This window comes from Callionymus lyra, chromosome 10 (assembly GCF_982586985.1).
Source record: "Callionymus lyra chromosome 10, fCalLyr1.hap1.1, whole genome shotgun sequence".
Lineage (NCBI taxonomy): Eukaryota > Metazoa > Chordata > Actinopteri > Syngnathiformes > Callionymidae > Callionymus > Callionymus lyra.
The window spans coordinates 11,634,957-11,649,607 of NC_141827.1; the positions used below are offsets into that span (position 1 = coordinate 11,634,957).

General features: G+C 39.9%; 1 protein-coding gene across 2 annotated transcripts; it reads left to right on the forward strand.

The window, feature by feature from the left end:
• Positions 1–604: 604 nt before the first annotated feature.
• On the forward strand, positions 605–13,689 carry p3h1 (prolyl 3-hydroxylase 1). 2 transcript variants are annotated; one of them, XM_087800378.1, is made up of 15 exons: positions 605–1,370; positions 2,971–3,123; positions 6,370–6,559; positions 6,635–6,766; positions 7,123–7,262; positions 8,182–8,271; positions 8,358–8,410; positions 9,270–9,403; positions 9,476–9,609; positions 10,296–10,391; positions 10,457–10,607; positions 11,168–11,285; positions 11,353–11,428; positions 11,508–11,648; positions 13,039–13,689. In XM_087800378.1, the coding sequence occupies exons 1-15, from the start codon at positions 918–920 to the stop codon at positions 13,438–13,440; spliced, it is 2,463 nt and encodes an 820-aa protein (XP_087656504.1). In that variant the 5' UTR covers positions 605–917; the 3' UTR covers positions 13,441–13,689. The 2 variants fall into 2 exon arrangements, with proteins under 2 accessions (XP_087656504.1, XP_087656505.1); XM_087800379.1 differs by having other exon boundaries at positions 9,270–9,397.
• The last annotated feature ends 962 nt before the right edge of the window (positions 13,690–14,651 follow it).

The following is a 14,651-nucleotide window of genomic DNA, read 5'->3' on the forward strand; positions in this document are numbered from 1 at the left end:
AGTAAGTAAGTAATTTTTAATTATATATAGCCCTTTTCCAGACCAGGGTCACAAAGCGCTTAAACAATCCAAACAATATTAAGGTAAGGTAAGGTAAGGTAAAACTTTATTGATCCCTCAGGAGGTCTACTTTGGGAAATTGTTTCAATTCAATATTCAATAAAGTATATACTTTAAAGGTCAAGATAAAACTGATAACACAACAGGAGTTCCAGAAAATCAAGGAAAAGCCTGAACTAATAAAAACGTCTTAAGATGTTTCTTGAAGGAGTCAGTAGATCATCAAACACAGAGGGAGAGGAAGATCGTTCCAAAGCTTAGGATCAACAGTCTGGAAGGATTCCTCTCCTCTGGTCCTGAACCGTGTGTTCAGGAACCATCAGTAGATTCTGATCCACAGATCTCAGAGCCCGAGCTGGGGTGTAAGGCTGGATCAGATCACTGATGTAAGGAGGAGTCTGACCATGAATAGATCTGAAAGTAAGAACCATCATTTGAAATTGATCCTGAAAGAAACTGGCAGCCAGTGAAGAGTTTTATGGATCGGAAAGATGTGAGTTCTTCTACTAGAGCAGGTCAGAATTCTCGCTGCAGAATGTAGTATCTCAACCATTTCTAACTTATTGCGTTCCAGAATATAAACATTTGTTTAAAGCACACATTGTTGTTGTTTTGACACTTTAATCTAAAAAAAGAAAAAAGAAAAAAGGGAACAAATCGTGGAATCTGTTTTGGTCTCTGTGGAGTACTTGCAGTGACGTCGCTCTTGCACATGCGCAGAAGCGACCACGCCAGAAACTTGCACAGACAAGCACAGCTGAGACTCCACCTCCAGAAAAGTTGCTCTGTTGGGGGAAGTTAGCGGGTCCCTGCAAAAAATCTCTGCCGGTAGCAAAGCGAGTCCCTCCCGGGCCAGTATGGAGCTCATCGTCCTCGCGGTCTTCCTCCTATCCCTGCATCCCTGCACCCCGGACCCGGACCCCCGCGCGGTCCTGGAGTCCTACGACTACCTGTTCGACACGGCGGTGGAAGCCTACTACAGGAACGACTGGCTCCCGGTCATCCTGAACATGGAGAAGGCTCTGCGCAATAAAGCCACGATCCGTAAGGTCAAGGCGCACTGTCGACTCTCGTGCGCCAACCAGACCGGCTTCGGTCTCCCTCTGGCGGACCTGGGCGTCCCCATCCCGGGGGCAGGGTCCGTGGAGGACCTGGGCTTCTTCATGAACGTCATCCATCGGGCGGAATGCGTCAAGTCCTGCGAGACGGAGAAACTCGGAGCAGCGACTTTGCATTTCGTGAGCGAACAAGTGAACCTGGAGTTCCAGAAGAGGACCCCCTACAACTACCTCCAAGTGGCGTATTTTAAGGTACAACTCGTTTTTGAGCTTTTAAGGGATCCACTGATCCTGGTTTTTCAGATGCGCCTACACTTTTGAGGGAGTTCTATATGTCACGAAAATAAACATTTAAGTTGGAATGAAGCTCAAAGGGGTTCACAATACAACTGTAAACCAACGGCCCCTAAAACTTCATGCCACGTCTTAAAGGTGGACCCCTCCTCCTCCTCCTCCTCCTCCTCCTCCTCCTCCTCCTCGACGCTGACGCGAGAATCGCGTCCAGAAGTTTCTCTGCTCACTATGAAGTTGAAAACAAAACAAAAAAAGAATCGTCAAAATTCTGTTCACTAGAACATCTAGACTCAAATATAATGTCACAGTAATAGTCCCTTTCATACGTAATAACATCAACCATTACAGTTATTAGATAATACACTCAAATAAAAGAAAACATGTGTCACTGTTTGTCCCTGTGTTTTGTGTGTCCCTGTGTGTCCCTGTGTGTTTTGTGTGTCCCTGTGTGTGATGTGTGTCACTGTGTGTCCCTGTGTGTCCCAGTGAGTCCCTGTGTGTAATGTGTGTCCCTGGGTGTCACTGTGTGTCCCCGTGTGTAATATGTGTCACTGTGTGTTTTGTGTGTCCCCTTGTGTAATGTGTGTCACTGTGTGTTTTGTGTGTCCCCGTTTGTCCATGTGTGTCCCTGTGTGTCCCTGTGTGTAATGTGTCACTGTGTGTCCCTGTGTGTTTTGTGTGTCCCTGTGTGTTTTGTGTGTCCCTGTTTGTCCCTGTGTGTAATGTGTGTCCCCGTGTGTCCCTGTGTGTCCCAGTGAGTCCCTGTGTGTAATGTGTGTCCCCGTGTGTAATGTGTGCCACTGTGTGTTTTGTGTGTCCCCGTTTGTCCATGTGTGTCCCTGTGTGTCACTGTGTGTCACTGTGTCCCTATGTGTCCCTGTGTGTCACTGTGTGTAATGTGTGTCCCCATGTGTCCCTGTGTGTCCCTGTGTCACTGTGTGTAATGTGTGTCCCTGTTTTTCCTTACGTGTCCCTGTGTGTCCCTGTGTGTTTTTAGTGTCCTTGTGTGTTTTGTGTGTCCCTGTTTTTCCTTTTATGTCACTTGTATGTCAATTGATTTGTATATTTACAGCTTTAAGTCTTCGAAATACAAAGAGTAAAGTTAAATTCTAGAAACACTTTCTCATTGAATGTTTTTTTTGTAATGAATGTTTATTATCATCACAAAAGATTCTCACTGAAAGCATCAAAATGATACATAGAATCATTCTGTGTTTTACATCATTGCTAAAAAAAAAATCAGGACCAGTCAGTTTAAAAAATTGTTATTACTTTGAATGCAAACGTTTCCCATGTAATGTACAGTATATTAAAAAAGTAAGTAAATAATTCTTATATGTTTAGCGATTTTCCAGACCAGGGTCACAAAGCGCTTAAACAATCAAAACAATATTCAATAAAGTATATACTTTAAAGGGCAAGATAAAACTGATAACAGGAGTTCCAGAAAATCAAGGAAAAGCCTCCCAATTGTTTGACATCTCACTGCATTGTTTTACAATATAAAACTTTGAATTCAATGTATTTTAATGTTAACATGTGCACACGTGATTTTCAGATTAATAGACTGGACAAGGCAGTAGCAGCAGCATATACCTTCTACCAGGCCAACCCTAACCACACGGAGATGAGACAGAATCTGGATTACTACGGGATGATGGCAGGTGTTCAGCAAGAAGACTTCAAAGACCTGGAGGCCCCGCAACACATGGTTTGGATCTCCGCTATCTAATCCAATAATCTAATTATTACTATAATCATGAATGTCCGAATGTGTGATGACTGTTTAACTTCATATTTATTTCTTCAATCGAATAATTCTTAATATTACAGAAATATTATAATTGCACGTCTGAAGTAGAAAAAAGTAAAGAGCGAAGTGCAACCAGGGGAGGCAGGTGAGGAAGTGCCTCAACTCTCAATGGGCGATCCATCACAAACTGCGTTGATACATGCAATTGACGCGCGCCGGTTGCTGTATCTCTGAATGCCGCCAATATAATGTTCACAGAAGCAGTGAATTTGCCTTTATTTTCAACAGCCTGGCTGATCTGGTCTTTAACCATTAAAGTTTAATGTTTTAAAGAGCGCTTTTCCAGACCAGGGTCATAAAGCGCTTAAACAATCAAAAATAAAACTCAATAAAATATATACTTAAAAGTTCAAGATAATACTAAGAAAAACACAGGAGTTCCACAAAATCAAGAGAAAAGCCTGAAAGAATCAAAATGTCTTAAGATGTTTCTTGAAGGAGTCAGTAGATCATCAAACACAGAGGGAGAGGAAGATCGTTCCAAAGCTTAGGAGCAACAGTCTGGAAGGATTTCTCTCCTCTGGTCCTGAACCGTGTTCAGGAACCATCAGTAGATTCTGATCCACAGACCTCAGAGCCCGAGCTGGGGTGTAAGGCTGGATCAGATCAGTGATGTAAGGAGGAGTCTGACCATGAATAGATCTGAAAGTAAGAACCAGAATTGATCCTGAAAGAAATTGGTAGCCAGTGAAGAGTTTTATGGATCGGAAAGATGTGAGTTGAGTTCCCTGAGTTCTACTAGAGCGGGTCAGAATTGTCGCTGCAGAGTTCTGAATCAACTGCAGGCGAGACAGCTCCTTCTTGTTAAGACATGTAAACAGACTGCTGTAATAGTCGAGACGAGAAAACACAAATGCATGGTTTACAAGCTCCAGATCATGTTGTGACAACATTTTCCTAAGTTTCGAGATTTTGCTCAGTTGAAGGAAACTGGTCAGCTGTAAAGTGTTTTCACTTAGCCAGTGTTTGATTTCTAGGCTCAGACCCACACACTCAGACCCGCTTGAAGACAAAATTTTACAATATAATTTATGCTTCAAAAAAGGCTTAGTTAATTATGATCGTTAAAATAATTGATCTCATCCGTCAATCATTTATCTATTTTTCAACTAAATTTATTTATGTGTATAAATTAAAATGAAACAAAGAAATAGCCCAATAAAATCGTTTTTTTAACAAACGATATTGTATTCGAGACTAGTCCCGAGTGTAACCTGTAGTTTCCAACCAACGAAGCTGAATATGAATGGTTTATTTTGTCTAAATAATATTGAAAATATAAAATAATGATTATACAATTCACTAGACCTACAGTAAGAATGTGTGACTGACTATTGTTTAGAACTGGACAACTCAAGCACAAAGGGAATTACACAAATATATATAGATACAAACATGTAAAAATATGTTTAGCTGAAGAGTGAAGAATCCCGAGCGACTGTGTTAGACAAGTGGTGCTGTAATGACAGATAGACCCACCTTTACCAACATTAGCGTGTGCCTCCAACTTCACTGCGGTTGTATTTCCGATCAGCGAAACTAAATGAGACCCTTATTATCTTAACAAGAAGGATCTGTCTCGCCTGCAGTTGTTTCAGAACTCTGCAGTGAGAATTCTGACCCGCTCTAGTAGAAGAACTCTCATTTCTCTGATCCTTAAAACTCTTCACTGGCTGATCCAGCCTTACACCCCAGCTCGGGCTCTGAGGTCTGTGGATCAGAATCTACTGATGGTTCCTGAACACGGTTCAGGACCAGAGGAGAGAAATCCTTCCAGACTGTTGCTCCTAAGCTTTGGAACGATCTTCCTCTCCCTCTGTGTTTGATGATCTACTGACTCCTTCAAGAAACATCTTAAGACATTTTTATTTGTTCAGGCTTTTCCCTGATTTTCTGGGACACCTGCGTTTTCTCTGTGTTATTTTGATCTTTTTAGTATATATTTTTTTGAGTATTTATTTTTTCGATTGTTTAAGCGCTTTGTGACCCTGGTCTAAAAAAGCCCTCTATAAATATAAATGACTTACTTACTGGAGGTCTGAGCCTGGAGCTTGCAACCAGACTGTTTTGAATCTCTTTGACAAGCCCTTTAGTGCCTGTAGCCCTCCTTATCAAGCATGATTCACCCATTACCTCAAGTATTACAGGCACCAACTACCATTCTAAACCTTACTATCTTACCTCAGGCTGTTTTACAAAGAGGCCCAGGACACAGTTAAATGTTTGTCCGAGGTTAGAATTAAAAAAATCTTTCTGACACAAGATTCTGCCTTCCCTGCATACCATCAATACGCATTTGGAAATTCCAGGTCTGTCTTAGACCCCGTTCATACTAAGCCTATCGTAAAATAGACTAGAGGTACTTAACCGGTTGAAATAAGCCTAGTATGAAATGCAAATCAACCTGTTTTTTAAGGGTTTCAACTGGTTTAGCAAAAACCACCTCGGGGGTTCTTTTGGTAAGGGGTTTTCTGGGGTTCACTGTGGTGAAAACCCAGGTGTTAATGCAATGATGCAGCCAAAGGCTTTAGCGTAGCCGGATATGTCAAGCCTGTCTGAACGCGAGAGGCTTTAGCCGGTTGAACCATGCTAACTATGCAGAGACTTTTCAACCGGTTACGATAGGCTTAGTATGACAGGGTCTAACAGGAGCCAGTCTTTAAATCCCGACATCAGAATGCTGAGGCCTACATCCCTGCTCCTCAGAATCTCCATCGCACTCAACCTTTTTCAAGCAACGTGGCCACGACAGAAGTTAATGTATATCAAGACTTCTTCATTTGATTACAACGGTTTTTCAACCAAATTAATGAAACTCTCATCAGTCAAATATTGTCCTCACTTCTGGAACTCCTGCTGTGTTCTCAGTTTTATCTTGCTCTTTAAAGTATATACTTTATTGAATATTGTTTTGATTGTTTAAGCGCTTTGTGACCCTGGTCTGGAAAAGCGCTATATAAATATTGAATTCTATAGCAAGTGTCATCACGGATGTGTAAGCAAGTACATTCTATGTTTCAACTTTTTATTCAATACACAATAAGTACTATCTATATTTGCAAACATTACTCAAATGATTCAAGATTGTTGTCATGTCATTGATGGAGATCACTTTACACATCTGCTGATCTCGATCGCTTCCAGGCCGAGTTCCTTCTCGGGAAAAGTTACTACAGCGAGGACTCCTTCGGACTGGCGGCGGGACATTTTGAAGATGCACTAGAGCAGTACGTGGTCGCCGACCAGGAGTGCAGAGTTCTGTGCGAGGGAACCTACAACTACGATGGGGACGGATACATGCAATACAACGCTGACCTCTTCCAAACCATGACAGGTGAATGTCTTTAAATAAACCGGTTCCTATAAGATATACTGACATGGTGTGTGTGTGTGTGTGGCTGGGTTGCAGATCACTACATGCAGGCCCTCAACTGTAAACAGCATTGCTCTGTGGAACTGGCCTCGGCTGCTGGACGAGAGAAGCCCTTTGAGGACTTCATACCGTCTCACTTTAACTACCTGCAGTTTTCCTACTACAACAGTAAGCTGATGGTTTATATCTCACTGTGTGTTTAGTCAAGTACACATTGTCCCTGCAAAATACAACTTAAGAGTGTTAAAAGACTATAATTACACATCAAAGAACATTATTTTTTATACATCTAAATTATTGTGTATTGTTGTCTGATCTCACACCACTGAATTGACGTGCTAACAAACAACTTGGTGTAATGTAAATATAAACAATCATGTATCTGCAACTGTGGGAATTAAATAATAATAATAATAATACTCTAGTTTTAAATTAAGCATGTGAGCACAGTTATTACTTTAAAAGTATAAATTGGATTTTTTTTTTTGCATTTGATGACTTTTACTCCCTTGTTTCCAATCCAGGTGAGAAGTATGAAAAGGCCATAGAATGTGCCAAAACCTTCCTGCTTTTCCACCCTGAGGATGAAGTGATGAAGCAGAACCTGGCGTATTACTCTGCTGTTCTGGGAGAAGACAAGGCTGCAGACATTCACGCCAGACAGGTGGAGTACATGTGGAATCTTATAAACAAATCAGTCTTGACATAAATGACACTTGTATTTTAAGGTGGATCTTATGTTTTGAAAATCATAGTAATTCTTAAATTCTGCGTTAAGTTTGTAATTTCTTCTCTTATTAAATAGTACGAGCTTGTACTTTCGTCACTCTTGGATTTGAGTTATATCAAGTTATACATTATATATTTGACAAATATGTGAAAGAATGATTAAAGACCTCATTATAATATAAAGCCTCTAAGAAAAGTGGGTAAAATGTACCGAAAATGTTTAATTTAAATACTCAAAATCATTTTCAGTGTCGAACAGGTTTTATGTAATAAACGTTTTAATGCTACTTAGTCTGGAAGCCAATATTATTGTAGACCTAGAGACACCAAAATATTTATTATTAAACTCAGCTTGACCATTCTCTCCTAAAGTACAAGATATCATTTGTTTTTAATCGGTGGAAAAAGACCAATATAGTGAAAATGGTGATGTATTAAACAGCAACGGGTCAGGAAGCTAAAAGGTTACTGGTAGCTCCTAAAGCTGTTATGGTAGCTCATGGTCAATAACAAAAAGAAACACCTGAAAGAGTGCAGACCTCTGTCAAGCTGCAGAAAGGCGTGTCGTCGGCTTAACTGCTGACGACACCCCAAATTGGAAAATCGTGGCAACCTCATGCCCCATTCATCCCTCACCTGTGAACAAGACCTAGAGATACTTGAACTCCGAGACTTGGGGCAATATTTCATCCCCAAGGTTAAACACCTTATTTCAACTGAGATCCATAGTCTGATTTGGAGGTGCTTTAATCCCTTCTGCTTCACACTTGGGGAATCTCTCCGGAGAAGAGCAGTGACTCAATTATATGTGTTTTAAACTATTTCACAAATGAAACATTGTCTTTGCCTCTCAGGTTGTGAAACAATTCATCCAGCAGTCCATTCTCGAGAAGGAACTACTGTATTTTGGATACGAAACATTTGGAATCCCATTTGTTGATCCGGTTGGTGGAATCAGTCATACCTTACAAAATATATTACAGATTAAAATAAAAAAACTAAAACATTCCTTTCGTTCTTTTGCTTCCAGGATACCTGGACTCCTCAGGATGTCATGCCCAAGAAACTACGGGACAAGCAGAAGTGAGTTATGATGGACAACAAAGTAAAGTAAAGGATATTTGTAAAGCGCCTTTCTAGACCAGGGTCACAAAGACCTTTAACATCAAAAACAATATTCAGTTTAAATATATACTTTAAAAGATCAAGACGCAAAAGACAAACACAGGAGTCCCAGAAAATCAGGGAAAAACCTGCACAAATACAGGCTACAGGCACTAAAGGGCTTGTCAAAGAGAATAAAAACAGTCTGGTTGCAAGCTCCACGCTTAAGTAATTGATATTTATAGAGCGCTTTTTTAGACCAGGGTCACAGAGCGCTTAAACAATTAAAAAAAAAAAACTCAAAAAAATTTATACCAATATACCTGCACAAGTAAAAATGTCTTAACATTTTTTTTGAAAGAGTCAGTTGATCATCAAACACAGAGGGAGAGAAAGATCGTTCCAAAGATTAGGAGCAACAGTCTGGAAGGATTTCTCTCCTCTGGTCCTGAAGTGTGTTCAGGAACCATCAGTAGATTCTGATCCACAGACCTCAAAGCCCGAGCTGGGGTGTAAGGCTGGATCAGATCAGTAATGTAAGGAGGAGTCTGACCATGAATAGATCTGAAAGTAAGAACCAAATGTTTAAAATTGATGGCAGAAAATGCAGATATTAAGGATCGGAGAAATGTGAGTTCTTCGACTAGAGCCGCTCAGAATTCTCGCTGCAGAGTTTTGTATCAACTGCAGGCGACACAGCTCCTTCTTGTTTAGACACAAAAATAAACTATTACAATAGTCGAGAATCAACAAACGCATGGATTATAAGACCCAGATCGTGTTGTGAAGTGTCTTCAGATGTGTATTAAATGTCACTTCATTCTCTTGTCCAACTCAGAGCCGACAGAGAAACTGCTGCCAGGATCACTGAGGAAATCGGAAACCTGATGAAGGAGATTGAAACACTGGTTGAGGAGAAGAAGAAGGACTCTTCAGAGCTGACCGGCATTATACTTCCACAGGAAGGTGAAGGTTAGAGCCTGATATACATGTATTTGTTATCCTTCTATTCCTAACGAAATGAATAATTCCTTGTGACTCTAGCTACAGGTGTTGGTGTGTTGCACGATGACATCAGAGTCACTATGACCCATAAGCAGCTCAACGGATCTCAGCGGGTGCTGCTGGACGGTGTGATCAGTCATGACGAGTGCAGAGAGTTGCACAGTCTTTCTAATGTAAGTTTATAACAATTGAACTTAATCCAGAGCTTCTAAATGTTAGTATGTAATTATTATTTGTAAAGCACCTTTTTATCAGACCAGGGTCACAAGGCTCTTAAACAATCAAAACAATACATAGTTAAAATACATGCTTTAAAAAGGCCAAGACAACGTATAGATAAACACAGAACCCCTTAAGAAAATATACAGAAACAAGTAGGTCCTAAGATGCTTCCTGAAGGAGTCTGACCATGAATAGATCTGAAAGTAAGAACCAGAATTTTAAAGTTGATCCTGAAAGAAACTGGCAGCCAGTGAAGAGTTTTAAGAATCAGAGAAATGTGAGTTCTTCTACTAGAGCGGGTCAGAATTCTTGCTACAGAGTTTTGTATTAACTGCAGGCGAGACGGCTCCGTCTTGTTTAGGCACGAAAATTAACTGTTAAAATTGTCTAAAAAAGAAGACACAAACGCATCCATTATGAACTCAAAAAAGTTGAGTGAAGGAAACCGTTTTTGGTCAGTTTTTTTTGCAGTGTTGCACTAGAGACATGAATTTCTCAAATATAACACCCAGAGGAACTTCTTTATTTGACATAAGGCACAAATCTAAGATTTTATCAGAACTATTTTGCGTCCACAGAAAATATCATCTTAATTTTTTCAAAATATTTTAAATGCGTCTCCTCCTCTGTCCTCAAGGCGGCTGCTCTTAAAGGCGATGGCTACAGAGGGCGCACTTCCCCACACTCGCCCAACGAGCTGTTCCAGGGAGTCACCGTCCTAAAGGCCGTTAAGGTTTGTGACACGACACAGTACGCCTGTTTTAATCATGTCCTCACTCTCTGTCATCGACCCCTCAGCTGGCACAAGAGGGAAAAGTGCCGCTGAAGAGTGCACGTCTGTTCTTCGACATGAGCGAAAAGGTGCGGAAGGTTTTAGAGTCGTACTTCAGCCTGGAAACTCCCCTCTTCTTCTCCTACTCACACTTGGTGTGTCGCTCAGCCATCGACGGTAAGTGGTGTCGCTGGATTATTAGATGATTGAGAAGACGCTAGCAACAAGTTTCGATACCCAAGCTTGATCGAAACTTGATAACGTGTGTTTTTTTCTAAAGAAAAACTGATGAAAAAATGACTTCAAATGAATTTATTACTTGTTAGCAAGTGTTCCTTTTGCACTGTTAATGATTTATTAATTTTTAATTTAAAACTTGGGGTAGACATTTACCAACAATTAAACTTGAGATTTGCACTTTGTGTAATGTCATTCTGTTTTTGTTGGGATCGATTTTATCAAATTGTTATTGGAAAAAAAGTACCATTCAGGAACCGTTATCAAAGTGAAGCTTTCGATATCATGTTACCAGTAACATTTCCAATCAATACCCAGCCCTAATGCCATCATATAGAAACAGGTTTATTTAAAGACATTCACCTGTCATGGTTTGGAAGAGCGTTGTACTGCATGTATCCGTCCCCATCGTAGTTTTAGGTTCCCTCGCCCATTTGACATCATGAAAATGTCCTAATAAAATGAGGTAAATGTTTCTATCTTTCCTCTTGGATATATAGAGAAGCAGGAGGATCGAAAAGACTTGAGTCACCCCGTCCACGTGGACAACTGCTTGCTGATCTCAGAACTCAACGAGTGCATTAAAGAACCTCCAGCATACACAAACAGAGATTACAGGTTTGCAAACACTGGCATAAATAGAAGAAAAACTAGTACTCATGACCTAATCTCCACTTTTCTTCAGCGCCATTCTATATCTAAACGACGACTTCGAAGGAGGAGATTTCATCTTCACAGAGCTGGATGCTAAAACCGTGACGGTACATTCTTTCGTCTCAAATGAAAAATGAATGGATTAGATTCTTGTTCATCACATGTGTTTTGTGTTGATGTTTTCAGGCGGAGGTGAAGCCTCGGTGTGGACGTGTGGTTGGCTTCGCAGCAGGCAAAGAAAACCCTCATGGCGTGAGGGGAGTCACTAGGGGGCAGCGCTGTGCTGTGGCTCTGTGGTTCACTCTGGATCCTTCTCACCAGGAGAAGGTATGTATTAATGAGCGGTGGATTATAAACCAAGTCAGAAGAGGGGCAATATATTTACTAGAGCCACACACTAAAGAGGGACACATTATAAAATTATTGTTCCCCCCCAATATCTAAATTCATGGCACATGAAAATGGCAAAAAACAAAATATTATTGTATTTACACTATTTATTTTGTATTATCTAAGTAAGTAAGTAATTTTTATTTATATAGCGCTTTTCCAGACGAAGGTCACAAAGCGCTTAAACAATCAAAACAATATTCAATAAAGTATATATTTTAAAGATCAAGATAAAACTGATAATACAACAGGAGTTCCAGAAAATCAAGGAAAAGCCTGAACAAATAAAAACGTCTTAAGATGTTTCTTAAAGGAGTCAGTAGATCATCAAACACAGAGGGAGAGGAAGATCGTTCCAAAGCTTAGGAGCAACAGCCTGGAAGGATTTCTCTCCTCTGGTCCTGAACCGTGTTCAGGAACCATCAGTAGACTCTGATCCACAGACCTCAGAGCCCGAGCTGGGGTGTAAGGCTGGATCAGATCAGTGATGTAAGGAGGAGACTGACCATGAATAGCTCAGAAAGTAAGAACCAGAATTTTAAAGTTGATCCTGAAAGAAACTGGAAGCCAGTGAAGAGTTTTAAGGATCGGAGAAATGTGAGTTCTTCTACTTGAGCGGGTCAGAATTGTCGCTGCAGAGTTCTGAATCAACTGCAGGCGAGACAGATCCTTCTTGTTAAGATGTGAAAACAAACTGTTGTATATGTGAAGTACTACATAACCAGTCTTGTTTATATGTACATATATTTTCAAAAAAGACAGATTATTTAGAAGTTATTGTATTTTCAAGCCTGTAAAACTTGGAAAACGGAACGCACACGTGGTCACTTGACTGTAGAACTTGGGTGGGAAATTAATTTTCCTCAGGGGCCACATTATAAATGGTGACTGTTGAAAGCGAAGGACTATCACAAAATGAAAAAGCCAAATAACATTTATAAAATATAATAAAAAAAATATGTGAAATACATTTCTTGATATTCACACAAAGGTTGTGAAAGGATTTAAGAAAAATATTTTTTTTTTAGCGTTAATACAAAAATAAATACGAAATAAAATTATTAGCGTTTAGAAACATTTTCTGCATGTTCTACTCTGACCGCATGGGGGCAGCATAAATCCAGTCAAAGGGCCGCACTTCACCCTTGTCTGCTGTAGAAGATGGCGTCTGCATTTAAATGGCTTCAATTACTACAAAAATAATCATTTTATTAAACATTAATTATGGTTAAATTTTGCAATTATTTGAGGATGCACAACTTGAAAATATAATCTAAATGAATTGATCGTAATCGTATTCAATGACCCATCTGTCTGTCTTCCCCAGGAGAGGATCCAGGCTGAGGAGATGCTCAAGATGTTTGCAACTCCTCTAAATGCCGAGTTCACACCTTCGAAGGACGGCGGGTCAGAACGACCCGCAGCAGAAACGGTGGAACCACCTGTGCAGTCTGAGAAGGAAAAAAACATTCAAAGTGATACAACCCAGGACACGTTAGCAGACGTTCCCGCTAAAAAACCAGAGGACAAAACAAAGAAGGCGGACGCCAAGTCCAGCAAGACGAAAACAAATGCCAAAAAGACGGCTGTTAAAAAGACAACCAAAAAAGAAGACAAGCCCACGGATAAGAAAGAAGCCAAGACCCAAAAAAAGGTTGTCGCGAAAAAACAACCCAAAAATACTAAAGAGTCCAAATCCAAATCAGAAAAGGACAAAGAAGAGTTGTGATTAAAATAACTGTGACTGTTTTATATTGACTGCTGTTGTGAATGAAAAGACGGGACTGTGGAGCCATCACTACTCGTATCTCCGTCGGAGACGATCTGCCAAAGTGCCCAAAATCACTGAAACTAATTTATGAAGCAAAATGTTGGATGTTCATTTTTTTGTGTCTAAAATTGAGCCTTCTTTTAGCCTTTTGACGACGAACAAAACTAGGTCACTACAGGTCTGAGAGGAATTAAACTGACTTTTCCAAAAAAATGGTTTTGTGGTGGAGTTTGTAAGAGACGCCGCATAGTGGCAGCGTTGTCCCGGCAGCCCCACGTCCTGGTAGAAAATCCTGCACTACTTCATGTTTCTGGGGCTTCCTGCTGCGACATGTTTTCAAACTGAATAATTCAAAGGCCAAGTGCTCGTCGTCTCGTCTGCCATCTCTGGATTCCTTTGAAGATTTATTTTTATCTATCTCTGTTTTTGGGGTACGGATGTAGAGTCAGACACTGACGCGCCGCCCTGTCTGCACATCCTACACAGTTGGATCATGTTTTCTTCCTCCCCTACTACTCTGGGGTAAAACAGACATTTAAAAATTTAAGGCAATCCCTTGCGTATTTGTTATCTTCATTAGTAGTGGCCAAACTTAAAAAGATCAAATGAACTAAAGCATATATACGAGTTGTTTTTGTCAATTGCTACTAAGATTTTCCTGTTAAGGGATTAGTAAGTCAATTCTGAAGAGAATAATAATAATAATAAGATCATTTACACTCGTGATGCCTGTGAAAGAAAACATAAAACAAGTAGAATTAAAATTGATGGAGGTTTTTAACTGCGTTCAAAGACAAGTCAGGCTACACAACTGTTACTTTCTTGCACCACAATGAATACAACAAATGACACAAACATATACACAGGAACATATTTGTCCTACAAGAAACTTTTCTTTTAGATCAACATATAGATCACCTCCTTGTGTTTAATTCATATCTACTATAAATAAATAAAATTATATACAGGTTAATTTTAACCTTCAATTGAAAAAACAACAACTTATTTTTAACTCCAAAACAACATAATAAATCTGGCCTTTGTTTGTGACATCAGTAGTCTTATCTCTTTCTACAGCAACAAAAAAAAACAACTGATTTACAAAATCCTTAATAAACACATCACCAACTGTTCAATTAAATCATTCCACACAGTGGATGCTTATATAT

What these genes read in the sequence shown, in the direction of transcription:
- p3h1 (XM_087800378.1), top strand. Translation starts at nt 918, where the DNA reads ATGGAGCTCATCGTCCTCGCGGTCTTCCTCCTATCCCTGCATCCCTGC. An exon ending in CCTCTTCCAAACCATGACAG is followed by an intron (nt 6,560 to 6,634) that starts GTGAATGTCTTT and finishes GCTGGGTTGCAG; the next exon opens with ATCACTACATGCAGGCCCTC. An exon ending in CAGACATTCACGCCAGACAG is followed by an intron (nt 7,263 to 8,181) that starts GTGGAGTACATG and finishes TTTGCCTCTCAG; the next exon opens with GTTGTGAAACAATTCATCCA.